Raw genomic sequence first — 24,406 nt, 5'->3', positions numbered from 1 at the left:
GTATTTTTAAGTAAGGTTATCTGAGGTGATTTAATGCATGAAATGTCTGATTTTGTGTTAAGCTTTAGGTTATCTGAGGTGATTTAATGCATGAAATGTCTGATTTTGTGTTAAGCTTTACGTTATCTGAGGTGAATTAATGCATGAGATGTCTTATTTTGTGTTAAGCTTTAGGTTATCTTTGATGATTTGATGTATCAATTGTTTGATTTTGTGTTAAGCTTTAGGTTATCTGTGATGATTTGATGTATCAAGTGTCTAATTTTGTGTTAAGCCTAAGGTTATCTGTGATGAGTTGATGTATCAAATGTCTAATTTTGTGTTAAGACTAAGGTTATCTATGATGAGTTGATGTATGAAATGTCTAATTTTGTGTTAAGCCTAAGGTTATCTGTGATGATTTGATGTATCAAATGTCTGATTTTGTGTTAAGCTTTAGGTTATCTATGATGAGTTGATGTATGAAATGTCTAATTTTGTGTTAAGCCTAAGGTTATCTGTGATGATTTGATGTATCAAATGTCTGATTTTGTGTTAAGCCTAAGGTTATCTGTGATGATTTGATGTATCAAATGTCTGATTTTGTGTTAAGCTTTAGGTTATCTGTGATGATTTGATGTATCAAATGTCTGATTTTGTGTTATTTAAGCCTGATCGCAGGCATGAGTCTGTAAGACGCCCATGAGACCACCGCGGGTACCTAACCCACATTAGTAAAGTAGAGGCGGCTGGCCTAAGCACTGACCACACTTTCCCTTCATAAGCAAAGGTCACAGAAACAGATGAAACACAAAATATTGGGTCGGAGGAATTGGGCTGTACGTCACATTTCGTTCCCCTTCCCCCTATGTAGCGCGTCTCCAAAATACTCATGCACCCCCCCCCCCCCCCCCTCATCTTTAATGAACCACACCCACGTGATGACGTGAATGTCAACTCAGCTGTTGACCGTTCTCAGCCCTCAGAAAATCACCACCGTGTCTTATGATATAGGGGTTAAAGGTTACACTAAACTAAATACCGAGCTAGTACAATTTTATTTTTTTGACAAAACGCAACAACAATAACAATATATTCGTTGATAAGCTACGAAAATACATTTATCAACATTAAAAGCACCGAAAAGATGAATAAATTCACAACTGTGTTTTGAAAACTTAATATTGAAAAATGAAATTGAAATCATTTTGAATTATTTAATATTTGATCCGATACTTTTTACAAAAGTAGGACATGTTTCCATAATCTGAATACCATGTTTTAACGCTGACCCGATGGCATTGATTTTTACCAATAATTTATTCCGATCAGAAGTGTAGTTATTGGAAAGGTGTCTGTGTTGGTAGGCTCGCCCGTCACCAACTCGTAATCGATAAGCAATCACGGGTGGGGGAGTGGGGTGAGAGATGAATTGCTTCGCAATCGGCCTCAATTTCGTAACGTCCATAACAGGGCATAACATAAAGCCTTCAGTTCTTTTATAGGTTGGTATTTGAACAGGAAACACTAAATATAGTTTGAAAAAAAAAAAATTCTTTTTTTTTCTTCTTTTTTTTCCGCCTCAGACATGTAATTTACAGCGTCAGTTGTGTGTGTTCGCTTTAGTATTACAGTTTTCATCACCGGCTCTGTAATCACAAATGTATTTCAGCTCTACTTAAAAACCCAAATGCCACCCCGTACCCCCCTCACCCACCACGCCGAGGGAACGAAAACCCTTGAATCATCATTTAATTACACATTTGCATTTTAAGGTTGTTTTTTTTTTATTTTTAAATTTACTTTTTTTAAAAATATTTAGACGTTTTGTATTAGATCTATGTATAAGTAAACCATCTTAAATGAATGTTGTTTGAATGAAATATTTGGATTCTGAACACCGTTTTCCCAGTAATTATTTCAAGAAACACGTTGCTAATTAATTAGGCTTGTCAATTAAAACAAATATAGGTTTTCACAGAGTAATTAAACAAATTTACACAAAAAAGAGCTTATGCTTATTTAAATAATGTAACAGAATTAAAAGAATGCAAATTAAAACATTGCAAAGTATTTAAATATAGACCTTTTTGTTTGGTTTAAGATTATATTTTTACAAAGTTATCTATTAAGTAAAAATATAGTGAGTTAATTACCTTTTTAAAAAACGAGTTATTTCCCTTGGCCCCACTCAAATTAATCGGTATACGTAAATCAACTTACACATTCCTGCTAGAGATACACAGTAATATGATACAATGATTAAAACAACAGTACCCCACCCCTCAACATCAAAGGACAACATCGTGGTAGGTGTGGGGGCGTGGCCTGACCAGGTACACCTGGGCGGGGTCGCGACGTCTGACAATCGTGTGACGGCCGTAGGTATCCTCAATCGTCCTAGGTATCGTAGTCGGGATGGAGAATTCGGATTTGTGTGTCGATCTTGACCGGTGGCTGGACTTGGAGATGACCGAGTCGGTCTCGTATTTCATCTTGCTGCTGTGGTCTGACTCTCCTGTGTGAACAAAAAAATACAATTCGTTATGTAAATGTTAATGAAGGTTACTTTTTTAAAACGTCATGCTGTAGCGTCATTGAAGGGTACCAGAGAGTAAGAGGACATACATGATCCTGCACACTGTGTATAATGTATAGGCATGTAACAAAAATTATAAAGTTTTTGACAGTGTCGTAGCCAGGATCGTCTCAATGGGTAGGGGTTTCCAATTTTTACCCGGGGACAAACTTTCGATTTGCACCCCCCTCAAACTTTCGATTTGTACCCCCCTCAAACTATATATATATACCGAGGGGTCTATGGGGGGGTTATGACCCCCCCCCCCCTAACCCCCTCCTGCCTACGCCACTGGTTTTTGATACACCGCAGCCTTTGTTACTTACTTTAAATATAATTTCCATATCCCAGCACCCCGTACGTACCTAATGCCGGCTCTACCACCACCCACACAGATATGCCTAGGAGCCCCCCCCCCCCCACACCACCCACCCCCACCCCCACCCTCACACACAACACCATTTCACAGTACACAAAGTGATTTTAAAATTTTTGGGAATCTGTCAATATAGGGAAAATAATGTGTGATAAAACCACAAAGCCTGGCATAGCGTTCAAAGAAATAACGTTTTAGCCAGTTTTTTTATCTTTATAATCCAATATAGATAGTAATAATAATAAAGAACATAAAACGCTGTTTTATAACATTATTCTATATCATTACCCACCCCATATAAAACAATATAACACTTTGATAAACCACACCCTTTCCTTTTATAACATTGTATATTGATAACTGTATTTATTATGGTGTTAAAGTAATAGGGCTGGTAAGTAGGTCACCAACCAGTTGTACGGCTAAATAAAACCTGCATGAGCCATAGAACTGGTTGGTGACCTACTTTCAGCCCTATTACTACACATTTATAGGGTTTCTATAAATATTATTGTCATTTCCAAAAAAAAAATCTTTTGAAATACTATTAGTAGGCCTACTGAATTGATTTTTAGATATGTTTAGATATGTTTGTGTTAAACCCAAAGTTTGTTTTGTTTGAGGAATTGTATGATTGTTGAGTGGATTAAAAAATTATTTATATTCACGGGGGTAAATGTAATTAATGTAAATGTACATTAATTAAATAAGCAGTTGTTGTTACCTGAAAGATGGCGCCTTAGCACCCTGGGCGGGCCGGCGAACTCCCCCGTCAGTCTGCGATGTGACGCCCATGGATTTGTGTAGTAGCCCGCGTGCACCGACATCCTGGCCTCGTACGTCTTCGGCGGCGCTCGGTAAACTACGGGCTGGGCCACGTGGGATGACGTCGCATAGACGACCGGCCTCGAAGGCAGGGCGACCGGGCCCGAGTGGTACCGAACGGAGGGCGCCAGACTGTGGGACACGACGCTGCCGTCTGGTCGGTCCGAGTCTAACCTGGCTCTCAGCTCGCGAACCTCGTACGTCAGATTCTCCAGTTCGTCGCGAACAGATTCTACATCCTGGACATCGTGCGGTTTCTTTTTTATCGACGCGTAAGGATACGGGGAGACTTCCGTCTCGATGACGTAATCATCATCCAAATCCTTGACCTTCGTCTGCCCATGCTCGTTTGTGATGGTCACTACGTTTTCCGTGGTAGTGACGGTCACCGGTTTTGTGTGGTGGTTGTTGTTGTTATTGTAGTTGTTGTTGTTGTTATTGGAGCGTTTGATAAAAGTACTCGTCGACTGCGTTTGAATTGGTTCCGTTTTACTGCGATCTAGAACAGGCACATGCGCAACATTACCGTTAGATTTCGTCGCAATTTCGTCGTAGGGTTGTTTACGTTCAACAAAAATCTCAGTCAGATGGCGATTTGCGTTATGGGCGCTCCTCTGGCTCAAAGTCCAATTCCCGTTTTCTCTTTTTCTTAACTCCACGTTAGCCGAATGCATGTCGCTTTTGATCTTGGAGAAAATGGAAGTCAGAAGAATCACATCTTCTTCAGAGCTGCACTTGAAAGCTAAGATTTTATACTTTTTCTTAGGATCCGACATCACAAACATGATAGTTGACTTGGAGTTTGGAGTTTTCTCAACGGCTTTGATCTCGGAGATGGGAAAAGTTTCAACCTTTCGCTCTTGGAGAAACCTGGACTGGATGAGTTTCATCCCCGTTTTGTTGAGAACCAGTTTTTTCTTCTTGCCCTTCTGACTGACTGCCGAGGCGGCGATGATTTTGATGATGTCGTCGGTGAAGACATCTTCGTGAAAGGTGTCAAGGTGGCTGACCTTCTTGGTGACCTCTAGACCTGACATGGTGGTGTGTGGTTTGTGGTTCAGTGTGTGTTCAGCTGCGTCATTCGTTACGTCATTCTGGCTCTTATCTCTCGCCCATTATGTATCTGGAATGCAATAAAAAAAACAGCATTAAAAGGAGATATATTTTAATGTGGGTTCAGTATAAGGACTGACAGGTTTAAGTGTAGGGGCTGACAGGTTTAACTATAAGGGCTTAGAGGTTAAGTATAAGGGCTTATAGGTTTGAGTATAAGGGCTTATAGGTTTCAGTATAAAGGCTGATAGGTTTCCGTATAAGGGTTGATAGGTTTTAATATAAGGGCTGACAGGTTTAAGGGCTGACAGGTTTAAGTATAAGGGCTGACAGGTTTAAGTGTAAGGGCTGACAGGTTTAAGTATAATGGTTTACATGTATAAGGGTTGACAGGTTTAAGTGTAAGGGCTGACAGGTGTAAGGGCTGATAGATTTCAGTATAAGGGCTTACAGGTTTAAGGGCTGATATGTTTCAGTATAAAGGCTGACAGGTTTTAATATAAGGGCTGACAGGTTTAAGTGTAAGGGCTGACATATTTCATTATGAGAGCTGACAGGCTTCAGTACAATGTCTGACGCTTAAAATAAAACAACGGATAGTACAGTAACGGAAGTGCTTATCTCTAACGATAAAAATTCCGAATAAACGCAAACATTCAAAGGAGACACAACATATGAACACATGATCTGAGTTTAAACACAACATCAGCTTTAACACAACCTCTACCTTAACAACATTATGTTTTGATACATTGGATGCTTAAACTTAACACAAATTGCCTAAGTACAATCAATGTCTAAACAGACTTTCTTTAAAACTATGCCGGCACTTTTTTGTTATTGTTACTATTATTACTATACTTTTTTTTATTGGTATTGTAAATATTATTATTGTTGTAATTACTAGTACTAATACTTTTACTGTCATTATTACTATAGCTATAGCTATAGCTATTATCATTATTAATTATTGTTATTGTTATTGTTGTTATTATTATTATTATTACAGAGGCGTAGCGACCCTCCCCGGCGCCCGGGGACAAACTTTTCGATTTGCACCCCCCCTCGAGATTTTCATTTGCACCCCCCCCTCAAACTTTCGATTTACACCCCCCCTCAACCTTTTCAGTTTATTTTTCCAACCCATTTTGGCGCCCCCTAAGGTCGGCGCCCGGGGACATATGTCCCCCCCCCCCCGCCCCCCCCCCCTCGCTACGCTACTGTATTATTATTGTTACTGTTATTATTATTACCACTATTACTACTATTACTATTACTATTATTATTATTATTAATGTTGTTATTATTATTATTATTATTAATATTACTTATATTATTTTTATTATTACTATTGTTATTATTATTATTATTATTATTATTATTATTATTATTATTATTATTATTATTATTATTATTATTATTACTAGTAGTAGTAGTAGTAACAATAGTAGTAGTAGTAGTAAGCCTATTAGTATTATCAATATATCGATAGCCTTTCTTTTTCTTTCTTTTGTTCATATTCTGATAATCTGACCCAACACACAACGCTTGTAAAACGTAACATCCATCCGTGAATATAATTGCACGGATGATTTTAGATACAGATGTCTGATAATAGGCTCTTCCCTAAAATAGGTGTGTTGGGTTGTTAGTAGTATTATAAAAGTATTCTAATCTCGACTAATTTTATGGTCAGAAATTAGGGTTAGGCGTATGGTAGGACTGTAGTTGGGGTTAGGGTTAGGGACAGGGTTAGCATTGACATGAGCCAGCAGTGTGTATATTTAGTTAACTACCAGTAACCTAATACCCCCTTTTTAAAGAAGATTCTATTATCGGACACTGGTATACAAATTCCCCCAATTGCACATCGACACTACCGTAAAAATTACAAGACTCGTCGTTTTCCTAAATCTTCACCAAGTACCGCTAAGCTTAATACAAGAACTACCGTCCTTTACACTTCTTCTTACATTCACGAATACTCAGTCGTTCTGCAAACAAAGCAGTCATATTTCAAAGACAGTAACTTCAACTCAGCTAACTCTACTACAGGATAATACTCCAAAAAACGTCACACAATCGTAACAAAATACCACTACAAAAATGTTACACAATCAAGATCTTAACAAAACGCCGCAAGCAGCTAAGTATCAATTAGCTAGGATCGTGTTTTCTGGCATCAAGCGCGTCTGATTGATATATCGATCTTATCGATTACGTCAAGCGTATCGGTACTTGGATCGGTACGTTTCAGTGTGTAGGTAAATAGTACCGTATTTACTTTATAAAATCCAAGGGCTTTTACTCTGGTTTTTTTTTTTTTTTTTTTTTTTTTTTTTTTTTTTTTTTTTTACTTAGGGGAGTTTGTCAATTGGTATGTGGGAACGAAGTGGCACTGAAATAGTCACAATAGTGTTTCGTCTTTAATGGTCTCTTGTAAAAAAAATATAGTCCCTGAATGGATATAGGTATATTGACCGCTGGTGGATCAGTGTTTCTTTCAGGCATCTTTCGGGTAGAGGGAATGACCTACCCCCCTCTGCGTTTCCACCCCACCCCCTCCCTCTTCAGACGAAACGGAAAAAAATTATATAGAAAATATATTCTTTGACCATTGTCCCCGTCCCTCAGAAGTTTTCAAGTGACCCCTGGATCTTTCAAATAACATATGTCCCCGGGCGCCGACCTTAGGGGGCGCCAAAATGGGTTGGAAAAATAAATTGAAAGGTTGAGGACGGTGCATATCGAAAGTTTGAGGGGGGGGGGGGTGCAAATCGAAATCTTGAGGGGGGGGGGGGGTGCAAATCGAAAAGTTTGTCCTCGGGCGCCGGGAAGGGTCGCTACGCCTCTGGACACTGGTAGAGGTATATATTTTCTATATAAATTCCATTTCGTTCGGGGACCGTAGATTTTTATTCAGGGGGGGGGGGGTGAAGCCCACATGAAAAGAGACCCCTGGAAGAAACTCTGCAACAGAGTACTGAAGCATTCTTTCTTTCTAAAGGAAAATACACAGATATCTATGACAAAATAAATAGAAAGTTGCGCACGTTGAGAAGCGAGATAAAGGGTTAAAACCGTGTCACATGACGCGTAGCTAACCAATAACTGAGCCAGGTTTTACCGGATCTGTAACACACGCATGGACATTGTTGTGAGCGAATTGATACTACCATTGTTGACATCACGTGACACGTAGCTAACCAATTACTAAGCTAGGATCTGCTGGATTTGTAACACACCCATGGACATTGTTGTGAGCGAATTGATACAACCGATTCTACCATTGTTGACATCACGTGACACGTAGTTAACCAATAGGAAAGCCAGGATAAACCGGATAAAAAAGACACAGAGAGAATGTTGAAAGCGGAATGATACCACCGATTCTACCATTGTTGATGTCACGTGGGTGTGTGTTGTTAAATATTTGCATAATCTCGGTTGAAAACGTGTAGCTATGCGATATATTTTTATCAGCTAGGTCAGGTCGTCTTGTTTGCACAGCGTTATATTTTTTTCCTTGACGTTTTTCTGTAGATTCACATTGGGCGTGTCGGCTGTGGAATTCGATCCGGGAGATTTCTCAATGCTCAAACTACATCGTGGGTGTAGAGTGGAATTTGATCTTCGTGGTTTATCAATTCTTCCAAGACACTGAAACGACAGCGTGGGTGTCCAATGAGAAGTTCGATCTTCGCGATTTCAGCGCAATTATAACAGGAGAAAGGAAAGTAGATAGATTAAAAGCAAACTTGGAAAAGATCAGTTGCGAGTGAAGTATCAGTGGCCGGAAAGTCGTGGGCCCAACTTGGAGGAATAGATCAAAACTGAGTACGATGGAGAGGTGCGGTCGTGTCTCTATTTACAGAAATGATGATGATGATAATGCTGCTGCTGATGAAGATGATGCTACTATGCTGCTGATGATGTTGTTGCTGTTGTTGATGATAATGATGAAGATGTTAAACCATATTTAGATGGATCTGTATTTTATGTGACGTAAAGTTTATATCGGGTATCTTTCCGGGGGAGTGGTGGGGGTGGGGAACCCACGGAACACAAGAAGCACGTCTACCACCCCTGCCCAATTGCAATTACATTTATATCGAAAGTATATTTTCCAACCTGTGCCCCCCCCCCCCCAGAATTTAAGTCCACCCCCACCCACCGGAAGTTACAAGTGTCCCCCCCACTCACTCTAGAGAAAAAAAGTCTGAAAGAAAAAGACAGCAAATATGGTGTAGGCGAGGTTAGGTCTGTGACACCCAACCCTCTTCCCCACCATTTCAGCATACAAAAAACCGCTTTATTTAATATCTAAAAAATGACCTCATTTATAATCATTAATTGATTTTCGTTGTACAGAGTCACGTGACTACACAGCTAAATATAGCATACATTAATGGAGTCAACAATCGACTAGCCGGAGGCAAGTTATGGGGAAAAATGGGTTCTATAAATAGGACATTAAAAGAATTAAAAGCAATAACATTGCAAGTTATACACGTAAAATTATTACATATTTTACAATGTGTAAACCATTGTTTACATTTAAAAATAACATGATTGCGAGGTCAATACATTTACACACGAAATAAAAAATAACAGACCAACACAACAGTAAAGTAGATAGTAAGTCAAGATAGTTTTTTTTCAGTTTTCGGTAACTGGAAGAACCGGTTGTCTAGGCGTGCAAATACGAATATACAAACATAAAGAGATATCGCAGATATGTGTAGGGGAGATGATTTGGATCTGTTAAATAATATTCACTCGGCTTGTCTGTCTGTGTAGTATGTACCTACACGGCTACGGTTTGGTTTGTCTGTCCAGTGCCGTAGCCAGGATCGTCTCAAGGGGGGGGGGGGTGTTCCAATTTTTACCCGGGGACAAACTTTCGATTTGCACCCCCCCCTAACACCTCCCCTGCCTACGCCACTGTGTCTGTCTATCATGGCTAAGGTTTGGTTGGTATGCATGTCTAGCGTGGGTGAGGTTTGGTTGTATGTATGTCTATGTAGTATGGGTGAGGCGTGGTTGTATGAATATGTAGTCTGGGTGAGGTGTGGTTGTATGTCTTTCTATCATGGGTGAGGTGTGGTTTGTATGTCTGTCTGTCTAGCATGTAAGGGTTTGTATGTCTGTCTATCATAGATGAGGTGTGGTTGTATGTCTTTCTATCATGGGTGAGGTTTGGTTTGTATGTCTGTCTATCATGTGTGACTAGGATTCTTTTGTCTGTCTGGCTCTACAGCACACATTTCGCCTGCTTTTCTACCTTCTTGTGCTCAAGTCTGTATGCTGTTGCCTTCTCCCATGGCTGAACACCCAGCTGTCGTAGTTTTGTCTCCACATCATTTAGCCAATGTCTGCCTTTTTGGCCTTTTCTTTGAGGTCTTGACCAGACACCAACTAAACCTATTTCTTTCTAGACGACCTAATCATCAGTCTTCTATTTTAAAACCCTTCCACTACTCTTATATATATATATATATATATATATATATATATATATATATATATATATATATATATATATATATATATATATATATATATAGGGGTTGTCTGTGTGTATAAGTAACATATTGTGCAGGTGGGAGGGAGGGAGTGGGACAACAATACTTTCTTTACACACTCGTGTATGTATGCCTACGTGCGTGTGTGTGTGTGTGTGTATGTAGGTAAGGCGGAGTAGAGTGGAGTAGAGTTGGGGTGTAGGACGGCCAAGCAGTAGGTAGGGCGTGATTCAACTCTTCACGCACCAATTCTCGCCTTGTATTTGTCTACCCAACTGGTTACCCCTTGCTTTTCCTCTTGACTAAGTTTTTTCCCCACTCAGGCTAAAGCTGGTCATCAATGGAAAAACGTTTGACAATATTTTTATTTCATTGATCTGCTGGTATGGAGGCTGTTCGTGTACATATTGACGGACAAAATTATTCGTATTCACCGGTTTTAATTTAGTTATAGCTTTCTGTTTCTTAGCTTATATAAAAGCATGTTTTATAAAAGCCGTTTGGTAGGTGGGAAGGGGGGAGGGGGCAGAGTTTCTTCCAGGCATCTCCCCCCCCCATCCCCAAAGAAAGTTTACCGCCCCCAGAACGAAATGATGTAATTTACATAGAAAACATATACTTTTACCATTGTCCGCCCCCCCCCCCCCCGAAAATATCAAGTGCACCCCTGAGAAAAAAGTCTGGAAATTTTTTTTGGGGGGGGGGGGGTGGAGGGGCGGATTGCTTAGGTGAGTTCAGGGTTTCGATCTCTGCGTGAGATCGGCGTGGTCGGGTCATGCTTGCTAAATCGAAAAGTCTCGAGTTCAAACCCCCAGACAGATGAGGCTCGTTAGCTGGGGACAGCCACTCTTCTATGAGAGACAACTCCAAAACAAACAACTGCTGCCTTCTAGTTTGTTCTTGGTTGGACAAAGGCTATGGAAGCAAATGTAAAAAAAAAGCAAAGCGGAATCAACGGCCTATATGGTGCATACAAAGTTGACACGTAATACTTAATTTTGTTGGGAGGAATCCATTCCAACATTAATATCAAGAACAAAGAAGAAGAAGAAGAACTCTGCGTGCTCCCAATGAACCACACACAAACGGTTGGTTTTTAAATTGAACCCACCTAAATGTACTTCCCCACTCCACCTAAATGTGCCCTCGCCACCTAAATGTGCCCCCCTCCACCTAAATGTGCCCTCTCCACCTAAATGTGCCCTCTCCACCTAAATGTGCCCCCTCCACCTAAATGTGCCCACTCCACCTAAACGTGCCCCCTCCACCCAAATGTGCCCTTTCCATCTAAATATACTTGCCCACCCAAATATGCCATACCTACCTAATTATACTCTTTCCACCAAAATAGGCCCTATATAATGTTTTCCTATCTAAACACCCACAATATATACACCCAAAAAGACGTTAAGTATTAATATCACTGAAACTCAAAACATTCACATTCAACTTTTTTATGCCAAATAAACCCAATATTTTTGTAGAATATTCCTAGAATTATTTAGATCAAGGTATTTTTATACACACAAAAATCGAAACATTCTAAATGTTTTTTTTTGGTTTTTTTTTACCGGCTGCAGGATTGTGGTTAAATTTTTGAGAAGGCCAAAAACAGAAGAACACCATCACACCAAATATTGTCCAGCTGATCAACAGTTTGATGGTAGAGGACGTGTTGAAGGCGCGGCGTCAGAAGTTTGAGCATGCGCAAGAGCTTGTGTGCCTGCAGCAAATGTTTATCGCGGCTGTTTGTGAGGGCTGTTGTGAGGGCTGTTGTGAGGGCGGTTGTAAGGGTTGTTGTGAGGGCTGTTTGTTAGGGTTGTTGGGAGGGCTGTTGGGAGGGTTGTTGTGAGGGTGGTAGTGAGGGCTGTTGTGAGGGCTGTTGGGAGGGCTGTTGGGAGGGCTGTTTGTTAGGGTTGTTGGGAGGGCTGTTTGTTAGGGTTGTTGTGAGGGCTGTTGGGAGGGCTGTTGGGAGGGCTGTTTGTTAGGGTTGTTGGGAGGGCTGTTGGGAGGGTTGTTGTGAGGGCTGTTGTGAGGGCTGTTGTGAGGGCTGTTGTGAGGGCTGTTGTGAGGGCTGTTGTGAGGGTTGTTGTGAGGGCTGTTTGTTAGGGTTGTTGGGAGGGCTGTTGGGAGGGTTGTTGTGAGGGCTGTTTGTTAGGGTTGTTGGGAGGGCTGTTGGGAGGGTTGTTGTGAGGGCTGTTGTGAGGGCTGTTGTGAGGGCTGTTGTGAGGGCTGTTGTGAGGGTTGTTGTGAGGGCTGTTGTGAGGGCTGTTTGTGAGGGCTGTTGTGAGGGCTGTTTGTTAGGGCTGTTGTGAGGGATGTTTATGAAGGTTGTTGTGAGGGCTGTTGTGAGGGATGTTTGTTAGGGTTGTTGGAAGGGCTGTTGGGAGGGCTGTTGTGAGGGTGGTCGTGAGGGTGGTTGTGAGGGCTGTTGTGAGAGTTGTTGTGAGGGCTGTTGTGACGGCTGTTGTGAGGGCTGTTGTGAGGGCTGTTTGTTAGGGTTGTTGGGAGGGCTGTTGGGAGGGTTGTTGTGAGGGCTGTTGTGAGGGCTGTTGTGAGGGCTGTTGTGAGGGCTGTTGTGAGGGTTGTTGTGAGGGCTGTTTGTTAGGGTTGTTGGGAGGGCTGTTGGGAGGGTTGTTGTGAGGGCTGTTTGTTAGGGTTGTTGGGAGGGCTGTTGGGAGGGCTGTTGGGAGGGTTGTTGTGAGGGCTGTTTGTTAGGGTTGTTGGGAGGGCTGTTGGGAGGGCTGTTTGTTAGGGTTGTTGGGAGGGCTGTTGGGAGGGTTGTTGTGAGGGCTGTTTGTTAGGGTTGTTGGAAGGGCTGTTGGGAGGGCTGTTGTGAGGGTGGTCGTGAGGGTGGTTGTGAGGGCTGTTGTGAGAGTTGTTGTGAGGGCTGTTGTGACGGCTGTTGTGAGGGCTGTTGTGAGGGATGTTTGTGAGAGTTGTTGTGAGGGATGTTTGTAAGGGTTGTTGGGAGGGCTGTTGTGAGGGCTGTTGTGAGGGTGGTTGTGAGGGTGGTTGTGAGGGCTGTTGTGAGGGCTGTTTGTTAGGGTTGTTGGGAGGGCTGTTGCGAGGGTGGATGTTAGGGCTGTTGTTAGGGCTGTTGTTAGGGCTGTTGTGAGGGCTGTTGGGAGGGCTGTTGTTAGGGCTGTTGTGAGGGCTGTTGTGAGGGCTGTTATGAGGGCTGTTTGCTGTTAGATGCAGCTTTTTATCGATCAGACAGCCGTAGTATATGATTTCTCGTATGGGCTTTAGTGGCGTTACGAGGGAGAGGTGACTTGGGGAGGGGGGGGCGGGAGAGGGGTGCCTGGAAATTTTTGATTAGGAGCAGCAGTGAGCACTGTGCTTGGATATATATGTATGTCGTTTGAATCCTACTGTGTCACACTTAGTGGGGGTTTCTTTTAATGGACGACATACAGTTCAATCAACACTTTTATGAAGAGTTTCTTCCAGGCATCTCTTCGAAGTAAGTCTCTTGCCTCCCCCCCCCCCCACGAAATGGAATTTATATAGTAAATATGTACTTTTAATATACTTGATTTTGGAGTTGTCTCTCATAGATGGGTTGCTGTCCACAGCCAAAGAAACTCATCATTCCCGTGGATTCGAACTCGAAACTTCTGGAATAAGCTTCCCTGCCCGACCACGTTGTCATCTTTTTGAATGCAATTTCACAGTTTAGGTTTATATGTTATATAATCATTTATAATATTTTAAACAAGATGGCTGACAATTAAATGATCTGACACGCATCGAGAATATAAAATACGTCTGTATACAGTTGTGTTAATTTAGACTTTTATTTCGAAATACTTATCAAAAGCTAGGGTGAGGAAATGACAAAATGGCACACATCCTAAGGGCCCCATAATTATATGTGCATATTCTCTTCCTCAACACCACTTTCCAAACTAGGTTATTTATTAAAATGTATGTACATCATATCGCCTTAAGGGCGCTGAATCTCTGATCTGGTACTCTACAATGAAAACTGCCACACTCAACAAAAAAGTTTTGACCAAAGGCATTCGTTGTCAATAGGAAAAACATCGCTATAATTTGTATAAACAAAAACTGTGTCTAGCCTTATCCTTTAATAAACAGTCTCTATCTAAATGGAAAGTAGTATCTAGTCTTGTCGTCTAGTGCAATCTTTGTCTAAAACAAAACTTTTTCCATGAAATATTCATTAGGTAACGTACAAAACAGCTGTGTGATTTCCGTCAGATTTGTCCACACAAACGAGAACAAACCCGGAAAGTTTAGAATTTGTTTGCACCCCAGGTTATCCCTACCTGGCCAGTCAGCGGTGACACCAAAGCAAAATTGTTGGAGTGGGTTGGGGTGACACCTTCAGTTACCACACAAGGTGACTCGCACACTCTGGTCAAGTTAGTTGCAGTGTAAGGGACACAACTATACAACCAGGCTAGTTGCTATGTAGGGGACACAACACTACTATACAACAAGACTATTTACAGTGCAGAAGATCATATACTATGTCTCATACGCAAAGCACAGCAATGTAAATCTCAACCGACGAAACACAGTTACGTAAATCTCAACCGACGAAACACAGTTAAGTAAATCTCAATCAACACAACACAGTTACGTTAATCTCAACCAACACAACACAGTTACGTAAATCTCAACCGACCCAACACAGTTACGTAAATCTTAGCAGACACAACACATAACACCGACACACCAGGGAAATTACAATTTCAAACACCGCCCTTTTAAGATTACAGCTCTAATTAGCATTTCTGAGATGTAAACGTCACAGATGACGTATTAATAGCCGCATCAACGGACGCACCGACGCAATTTTAATCCTTACACGGCAAGAAGTTGAAGATATGCGTGAAAAACAAAACGGTTAAAATAACCTGTCGCAGGTAGGAATAAGATCAACAGTGGACCACAACAAATACTGACCAGGTGTGAGAATTTGTTTTGTTTCTTAATCAGGCGAAGAAAGAAGGAAGGCGGGTGTGTAGGAGGGAGGAGGTGGGTGGGGGGGGCAGAGAGAAAGCCTGGAAAGTAAATATTGATATACACGTGTGAGACGTAAACAATGGACTGGGGAATTTAAAAAAAGAAGGGGGAGAAAAAATAACGATGTAAAAATAGCGACTAAAAAGACAATTGGTGGGACTGTTTTAAAATTTGGCTTTTCTAAAGAATTATGTTTGGTCTGTCTTTCTGCCAGGGCGTGTGTTTGTGTGTGTGTGTGTGTGTATGGGTTGTCACGTAAGAGAAGATGGAGGTTGTTTTGGTGTGTTTGTGTGTGTGTAAAGCTCGCACTTTCGGTTATCTTTGACTTGATTTAAAGATGGAGGAAAATACTTACACATAAGTACATACTATGGATAAAATTATTGATACACATAAACATGGCTAATGGGAAGGATACGCTTAGCGGTAGAGCGCTAGACTGCTAACCCGAAAGTCGCGAGTTCGAATCCGGGTTCCAGCCAGTAGAACGTCCCTGAGTCCACCCAGCTCTGACGGGTATCTAACTCATGTTAGGGAAAGTTAAGTGGGTGGGCATAGTGCTGACGACACTGGCCGAGGTCACAGAAACACGTGAACTCTACTTAATTTGACCCCCGGGCCGTCAGGTTTGTAAAGGGAACTTTACTAAACAATGGCTAAAGTTATTGAAATATTTACAAAACATGAATGAAATCATTTCAGCACATATACAATTTTGATGAAGTTATGTACACATGGACAATATGAATGGCTTACTTTACAACTACGTAAAAGTGAATAAATTTTGTATAAAGTAAAATATGCCTAAGTTTAAATACGCATGCTTTAAAAAAAATTGTAATGTTTCATTCATATGTAAAATATGGCTGAAATTAAAAAAAAAATAAACTTAGGTTATATATGAGTATTTACACATAAGACTAACATAGTTGAAACTTTTCAAGTAGCCTATAGACACGATTAGACCTATAGGAGAAGATGGGCAGACATTTCATCTGTGGTCACGGTGTGTGTACAAGAACGACTCAACGAGTTAGGTCAGGTACAACTCAAGGCTGAGTGGTCTCCACAAGTGACGTAGACTAAGGTCAAAGGGTGAATTATTCCTACGAGTTACCCCCCTTTGCTGTTTGCACACGGCTAAGAAAATTATCTAAGTGTTTATGATTTAAATTTGAACATTATTTTTTTTAAAAATATTATATTACGTATATATAAAATTCACTAAAATGATAATCTTACATGTAACGGGAATGATTTGTTTTGAAACCTGAGCCTCTCGCACTTTCTAGAAGCATAAAAAAATATTAAAGAATGAACTTTGAAGATACAATAACGAGGAGTTATCACCCTTGAAAGGTTTTGAAAAGAAGTTAGACGTAATAACATGAATTTTTTTTTTTGTTGTTCATGGGTCAGTGATTACAACTTGAGGAAAGTTCAACAACAACAAAAAAAAATGTGACAAAAAATGTGGGAAATTTTTTTTTAGCTTAGATTGAAGTAGTTGGTTGGTTGCACGCTTCTATGGTTGAATGGTTGCGCAAGAAAGCAATGACATGCTTGACTTCACACGCGCTATTTCGTATTTCACTGATTTTTATTTGCCGAGGAGAGTTCCTTTTAGGAAATCACCCAACCGTGACGTCGTTACCTTATCAGAGCTGTTAGCGCACCACGCCTTATGACGTCATAAATAATGTCGTAGGCCTATTTTACAAAAAAAAAAAAAAAAAAACTTTGGCAAAATACTTCTGAGTAGTTTCCCTTATAGATATAATCGGCAATTTTGTTTATTTTACAATCACGAAGAATTCAAGTAACGTAACTTTGCAGCTGTAATTCAATGGAGTTAATTCCCATTACAAATATCGTATTTCATTTTCCTTAATGAAATTGAGATATCTTGCCCGGGTTTTTTACTCCGTAGTTTCTACTTTTGTCAAGAATCTATTTACTGTGCTGAACATCTAGTTTGGCGCGAGAGTTTCTTTCAGACATTTTTTTCTTTTTCTGGGAAGGGATGGGTGCTCTTAAAACGTTAGGGGGTGGGGGGGGGGTGGCACATGACATTTCCAGTGCGGATGCTTGCTTCAGTATATATTTTCTACATAAATCATATATTGGAGAAGAGGTAAGGGGGGGGGAGGATTGAGTGGGGGGGGGGGGGGGGGAAGGAGGATTGAGTGTACCATCTACAGAAGAGATATCTGAAAGAAATTCTGAGTGGCACCATCACACCTGAAATGTACTTTATCATGCGTGACAGAACAACCCGTGCCAGTATCTCCTACAGGAGTTGACGGTCAAATACCAACCATTCAAGACAACCTGTGCCTTTAGGGGTTGACGGTCACATACCGCAACCATTCAGGACAACCCGTGCCAATAGGGTTGACGGTCACATACCCCAACCATTTAGGACAACCCGTGACAATAGGGTTGACGGTCACATAGCCCAATCATTCAGCACAACCCGTGCCAATAGGGTTGACGGTCACATACCCCAACCATTTAGGACAACCCGTGACAATAGGGTTGACGGTCACATAGCCCAATCATTCAGCAGAACCCGTGCCAATAGGGTTGACGGTCACATAGCCCAATCATTCAGCACAACCCGTGCCAATAGGGTTGACGGTCACATACCCCAACCATTTAGGACAACCCGTGACAATAGGGTTGACGGTCACATAGCCCAATCATTCAGCAGAACCCGTGCCAATAGGGTTGACGGTCACATACCCCAACCATTCAGGACAACCCGTGCCATAGGGGTTGACGGTCACATACCAACCATACAGGACAACCCGTGTCTTTAGGGGTTGACGGTCACATACCAACCATTCAGGACAACCCGTGCCATAGGGGTTGACGGTCACATACCAACCATTCAGGACAACCCGTGCCATAGGGGTTGACGGTCACATACCAACCATACAGGACAACCCGTGCCATAGGGGTTGACGGTCACATACCAACCATTCAGGACAACCCGTGCCATAGGGGTTGACGGTCACATACCAACCATTCAGGACAACCCGTGCCATAGGGGTTGACGGTCACATACCCCAACCATTCAGGACAACCCGTGCCAATAGGGTTGACGGTCACATACCAACCATTCAGGACAACCCGTGCCATAGGGGTTGACGGTCACATACCAACCATTCAGAACAACCCGTGCTATTAGGGGTTGACGGTCACATACCCCAACCATTCAGGACAACCCGTGACAATAGGGTTGACGGTCACATACCCCAAACATTCAGGACAACCCGTGCCAATATCTCCTATTGGGGTTGACAGTTACATACCATTAAATACCAACCAGTAGGGACAACCCATGCCAATACCTCCTAGAGTGGTTGTCGGTCATATACCCCAACCAATCATTGAAGCGTGACGGTAGAAAATGTTCTGCGGTCTAACACTGAGGTTAGGCATCAGGGAGGAGGGGGAGGGAAGGCTTTGTTTAACTTTCTCTTCAAAGTACATGCAAGTGTTGTTATTGAAATGTGCATTTTAAAAATATACTTCCGATACGCTTCAAGAGATTAGATGAACTAGGTTTAAAAGGCATATATAAAATGCATCAGATATAAATATAATAGGGGGATTAGTTATACGTTTGTATTGCTTTTAGTTTTTCTCAGTTATGTAATCTTATGTTGTTGTTTATAAAGAGTGTGTTATAGAGCAATTTACAAGACACATGAAACAAGACACATGATACAATACATGTTACAAGACAAATGTTACAAGACACATGTTATAAGACACATGTTACAAGACACATGTTACAAGACACATGTTACAAGACACATGTTACAAGACACATGTTACAAGACACATGTTACAAGACACATGCTACAAAACACATGCTGCAAAACACATGTTACAAGACACATGTTGCAAGACACATGTTACAAGACACATGTTACAAGACACATGTTACAAGACACATGTTACAAGACACATGTTATAAGACACATGTTATAAGACACATGTTACAAGACACATATTACAAAACACATGTTACAAGACACATGTTACAAGACACATGTTACAAGACACATGTTATAAGACACATGTTATAAGACACATGTTACAAGACACATATTACAAAACACATGCTACAAGACACATTTACAAGACACATGCTACAAGACACAGAAATCAGACAAAATCACACCGTAATACAAAATCATAAATGTATCACTACTATACAAAAACCATTATCCTCATAATTTACACATACTACATATACAGTTCCCATACTACGCAGCATCTAGCAAAACATCTCCCACATACAAAACAGTCAAACACGACCAAACTTAACATACAACCGCGCATACATATAGGCCGGAATGTCGCACACATAAACATACAGCCAAACATTTTTTTATGACATACAAAAAAAAAATTCTTTTCATAAGTCTGAAAAAAAAAATCTAATGCGCCCGAGCAGCCAAAGAGGCCAAACTGGTTTTATGCGTTTTATTTTTGTCAATAGACCGGGTTATACATGGGAAGGGGAGGTAAACACGGCTTAGTATTCACTTACGAAGAATGGGAATAATTATCTATTTAGAGGGAGAAAGACTTTTTTAAAAACTGGTTATAAAAAATGCAATTTTTAAAATAGAAACATATGGTTAAAGAATATTTTCGTTTGTTATTGATTTTGGATTATAAACAGTTATTAGTCATGTTTAATAAACTATAGTGAAGAAATATTTGTGAGTAAAATGAAGAATAAAATCATCATTTCTCATTAATCTGGCGTTGCTGTATCTCAACTTACCTCACATCCCAAATAACAAGAAAAAATAAATAATTAAATAAAATAACATTCCAGCTGCTTATAATATTTGAAATATTTTATTAACCCCATCAATCCACCACGCCAATGAAAAAAAAAATCATAGAATCACCATTTAATAACACATTTGCATTTTCAGGTGTAAAAATAAAATTGTAATTAGACGTTTTGAATTAGATCTATGTATAAGTAAACCATCTTACATGAAGGAAAGTAGGCTACATGTAAGACATGTAAATCTTTATCAGCCCTCACAAGCCGATGATGAAAATTGTAACCAAAGCGAACATACAAGGCAAACTGACGCTGTAAATTACAAGTCTGAGGCGAAAAAATAAATTACTCTCTTCTCCCGAATTCTAATCTTTAATTTCCACATTTGGAGATCGCGCATAACCTGTGTAATATGTGCACATCTTTAGAGTGAAAGAGATAGCTATCAGGGGTGTAGCGAGGGGGGTACATTTGCCCCCGGGCGCCGACCTTAGGAGGCGCCAAAATGGGTTGTAAAAACAAATTAAAATCTCATTTTAGCTGCAGTTTTGCATTATAAATGTAAAAAACATATGGGGGGGGGGGGGTGCAAATTGAAAATTGAAAGGTTGTTCCCGAGGGGGGCGCCAAAATTGAAAGTTTGTCCCCGGGCGCCGAGAAGGGTCGCTACGCCTCTAGTCGGAGTCAACAGCCTATATAGCCCATAACATGCTGACACGTAATTCTTAATTGTGTTGGAGGAAATCCATTCCAATATTACAGTTAAGATCGTAGAAGAAGAGAACACCACAAATATTGAGAGATTTCAGCCTGCTTTACTTTCTAGATTTGCTTCCATAGCCTTTGTCCATCCAAGAAATAAACTACAAAGCAGCTGTTGTTTGATTTTGGAGTTGTCTCTTAGCTGGGTTGCTGTCCACAGTTTACGAGCCTCAACTGCGCGCACACCGATATGAATTACTAGGAAAATATAAGACATTTCAAATAATTCTACGCGTTTTCAGGCGAGAGCGGTTGAGTATGGCGATGTGACGGTTACGTTTTTGTAACAAGTTCACCAGACTTTTCTTTATGAATGGCCTTCAATGCTATTGCGACACAATTTCATCTCTAATGTCAGTTAGAAGCTAAGCGGTCACTGACCACTGCACAAGTCAATGTCGTGTACAGAATTAAAGGAACAAATCAAGATAAACTTCAGCAGATCAGAACATACAGTAACAAACTCAAATGGATAATTTAACATAAAAACCACAAAAGTCCAGTCTTAGACAGAAAGAGGACATCAGCAAATACAGACACCATAATTACGTTAGAAGATGGTTGGGTCACATCGACGAGATAACAAACGAAGGAGACAATGAGAACACACGATGGACAAACAAAAGATGTAATTAAAGACACAGAAACTGGCTGAAAAACAGAGACCGGTCCAACTACCGAAAGACGAATGAGCTAATACAGAAACCACAAAAACGTTAAAAAATGAAACTGCATTCTCGACCAAAATGAATATTTCGAAGCGACAACCACATCCCACAATCCAAAGTTGTTGTAAAGACACATCAACACAATCACAGATTTAAAAATACCACAGGAAATGGCAATATAGATAATAAAAACCAGAAAAATAGAAAATACTTTCGTGGTTAAAAATAAGTTATAAAAGAAAAACACACATTTTGTAATCGTATTAACAATACTTTCGAAAGAAATTATAACATTAGACAATTTTAAAATGCTATGAAATTTTGTGCAAACATATGCTTGAAATATTGTTTTCAAACATAAATTAACCAAAGCGCCACATCAGACGTAACGACTCCACTCTAAGTGTAGACAAAATAAGTGCTCTAATCAAGTACCGTGTTTAACTGTTTCAGTGCTAAACGTTTAACTGTTTGAGTGCTAAATGTTTAGCTGTTTCAGTGCTAAATGTTGAACTGTTTCAGTGCTAAATGTTGAACTGTTTCAGTGCTAAATGTTTAACTGTTTCAGTGCTAAATGTTTAACTGTTTCAGTGCTAAATGTTAACTGTTTCAGTGCTAAATGTTAACTGTTTCAGTGCTAAATCTCGAACTGTTTCTATGTACTGTTTCAGTGCTGAATGTTTAACTGTTTCAGTGCTAAATGTTTAACTGTTTCTATGTACTGTTTCAGTGCTAAATGTTTAACGGTTTCAGTGCTAAATGTTAACTGTTTCAGTGCTAAATGTTTAACTGTTTCAGTGCTAAATGTTAACTGTTTCAGTGCTAAATGTTAACTGTTTCAGTGCTAAATGTTTAACTGTTTCAGTGCTAAATGTTAACTGTTTCAGTGCTAAATGTTTAACTGTTTCTATGTACTGTTTCAGTGCTAAATGTTTAACGGTTTCAGTGTTAAATGTTAACTGTTTCAGTGCTAAATGTTTAACTGTTTCAGTGCTAAATGTTAACTGTTTCAGTGCTAAATGTTAACTGTTTCAGTGCTAAATGTTTAACTGTTTCTATGTACTGTTTCAGTGCTAAATGTTTAACTGTTTCAGTGCTAAATGTTAACTGTTTCAGTGCTAAATGTTAACTGTTTCTGTGCTAAATGTTTAACTGTTTCTAAATACTGTGAAGTGCCCAATTACTACGTTTGATATTGCAATCTATAATTTATCAGCTTTTTCGAGAACTGTTTCAATGTTTAAACTTACACTTGTTTCAATGTGCTGTATGCGTGCAAATTATAATGTCTGTTGTTTCAATGAATGACTTATTAACTGATTCTAGGGTGGTTTCAGTGCTAAAAATTTCACTTGTTTCAATGTGCTGTTTAAGTGCTCATTCTTATATCTGCTGTTTTAATGGATACTTTATCAAGCATTTCTGTGCTTTAAGTTTCAGTAGTTTCAATGTCTGTTATTTCAATGCACAGTTTATATGTACTGCTTCAATGCCCATCTGATACAATAGGTCATTGACCTTAAACAACTACTGTAAGTTGCCGTTGTGTAAAGAAAAGAAGTGGAGCGATGTATGACAAAGTTTAATGTATGTTACGAAGTTGTTTTTTAATAGATAACCATAATAAGGATAACTAAATATGCTTAACAATGCGACTGTAGATCAATTGTGGTGATAAATCCTCAAGACAGAAACTAATTGTCTGGATATCTTAGAAGAATATGTGAGGCGGGTAGCATGTGGAAAAGAATGGAGCAGGGGCGAATCTAAAAGAAAAGGGGGCTGAGACCCCCCCCCCCCACACGAGGCAAAAAAAAATACACAAAAGGATTTCGAACAATATGTATAGCCAGGTGGTAGGCTTAGGTGTGAAGTCATTTTATGGGAGGGGGTGTTGCACTGTGTGACAATGGGAGTGGGAGAGGCGAACTCGTTTTTAAAAAACCAATGTGGATCGTGATTAAAAGCTCTGTTTTAAATAAACTGAGCAAGACCAAATGTTTCCAACTGTAAAAATATGTTAACTGTGTAACAATATGTTCACTTACTATATAGCGTGTGTAATACTTTGCTTACATACGAGAGTAATAATATGCTTTCATATTACATGGCGTGTGTAATAATACACTTACATACTATATTGCTGTGTAATAATAAGTTTACACACTATGTAGTGTATGTAATAATAATATGCTACATGTAATGTGCTGACTGTGTAATCTTATGCTTACATAACATGCTAAACGTAATGTGACATAGGCATAAATTATTTATTTTAGTAAATTTAATAAGCTAAAATAATATATTGACTTTGTGTTATGATTACATCGTATAAGCTAGACAAAATATAATACTTCATATATATATATATATATATATATATATATATATATATATATATATATATATGTATATATAGTTATAATCGCGTTACGTTAAAGAAAAACGATTTAAAACTACATTTTGCTAAGTATAACAGAAGAACAAGTATATGCAAGATATATTGATACACTAGGTATATAATTATAATGTTATGATTCTATGTCTCTCGAGTGTTTGAGAGTGAGGCAATGAGAAAATGTATGACTTACCAATGGGGCAGGTAAACAGTAGTCCAATCAAGTCTGGCAGGTGTGTAGCGGGGAGCCAGATAAAACACTGCTATGATTCAAATAGCACGCCGGCTGTTTTATCAATACTGAGCAAGTCTGTGTTGAGCTGCAAGTTTTGGCTACTGAAACACGCCAGCGTTTTTTAGGTAATTTGCGGTGTGGGGTCGTTGGTTTTAGGTCAACATGGTATTTGTTTATCATGTTTTGGGGA

The 24,406-nt window shown here is 39.8% G+C and overlaps 1 protein-coding gene across 1 annotated transcript; it reads right to left on the bottom strand.

The window, feature by feature from the left end:
* Positions 1-904: 904 nt before the first annotated feature.
* Positions 905-24,251, bottom strand: LOC131931899 (uncharacterized). The gene is made up of 3 exons (XM_059288728.1): positions 24,175-24,251; positions 3,658-4,881; positions 905-2,497 (listed from the first exon to the last, which is right to left on the bottom strand). Exons 2-3 carry the CDS (start codon positions 4,793-4,795, stop codon positions 2,271-2,273), a joined length of 1,365 nt encoding a protein of 454 aa, XP_059144711.1. The 5' UTR covers positions 4,796-4,881; positions 24,175-24,251; the 3' UTR covers positions 905-2,270.
* Positions 24,252-24,406: the final 155 nt, after the last annotated feature.

The sequence above is a fragment of the Physella acuta genome, unplaced genomic scaffold (assembly GCF_028476545.2).
Source record: "Physella acuta isolate Inbredline_101_S28 unplaced genomic scaffold, ASM2847654v3 ptg002051l, whole genome shotgun sequence".
Classification (NCBI taxonomy): domain Eukaryota; kingdom Metazoa; phylum Mollusca; class Gastropoda; family Physidae; genus Physella; species Physella acuta.
This window is presented reverse-complemented; position numbering and strand designations above follow the sequence as displayed.

What these genes read in the sequence shown, in the direction of transcription:
- LOC131931899 (XM_059288728.1), bottom strand. Translation starts at nt 4,795, where the DNA reads ATGTCAGGTCTAGAGGTCACCAAGAAGGTCAGCCACCTTGACACCTTT. An exon ending in GCTAAGGCGCCATCTTTCAG is followed by an intron (nt 2,498 to 3,657) that starts GTAACAACAACT and finishes TTGTTCACACAG; the next exon opens with GAGAGTCAGACCACAGCAGC.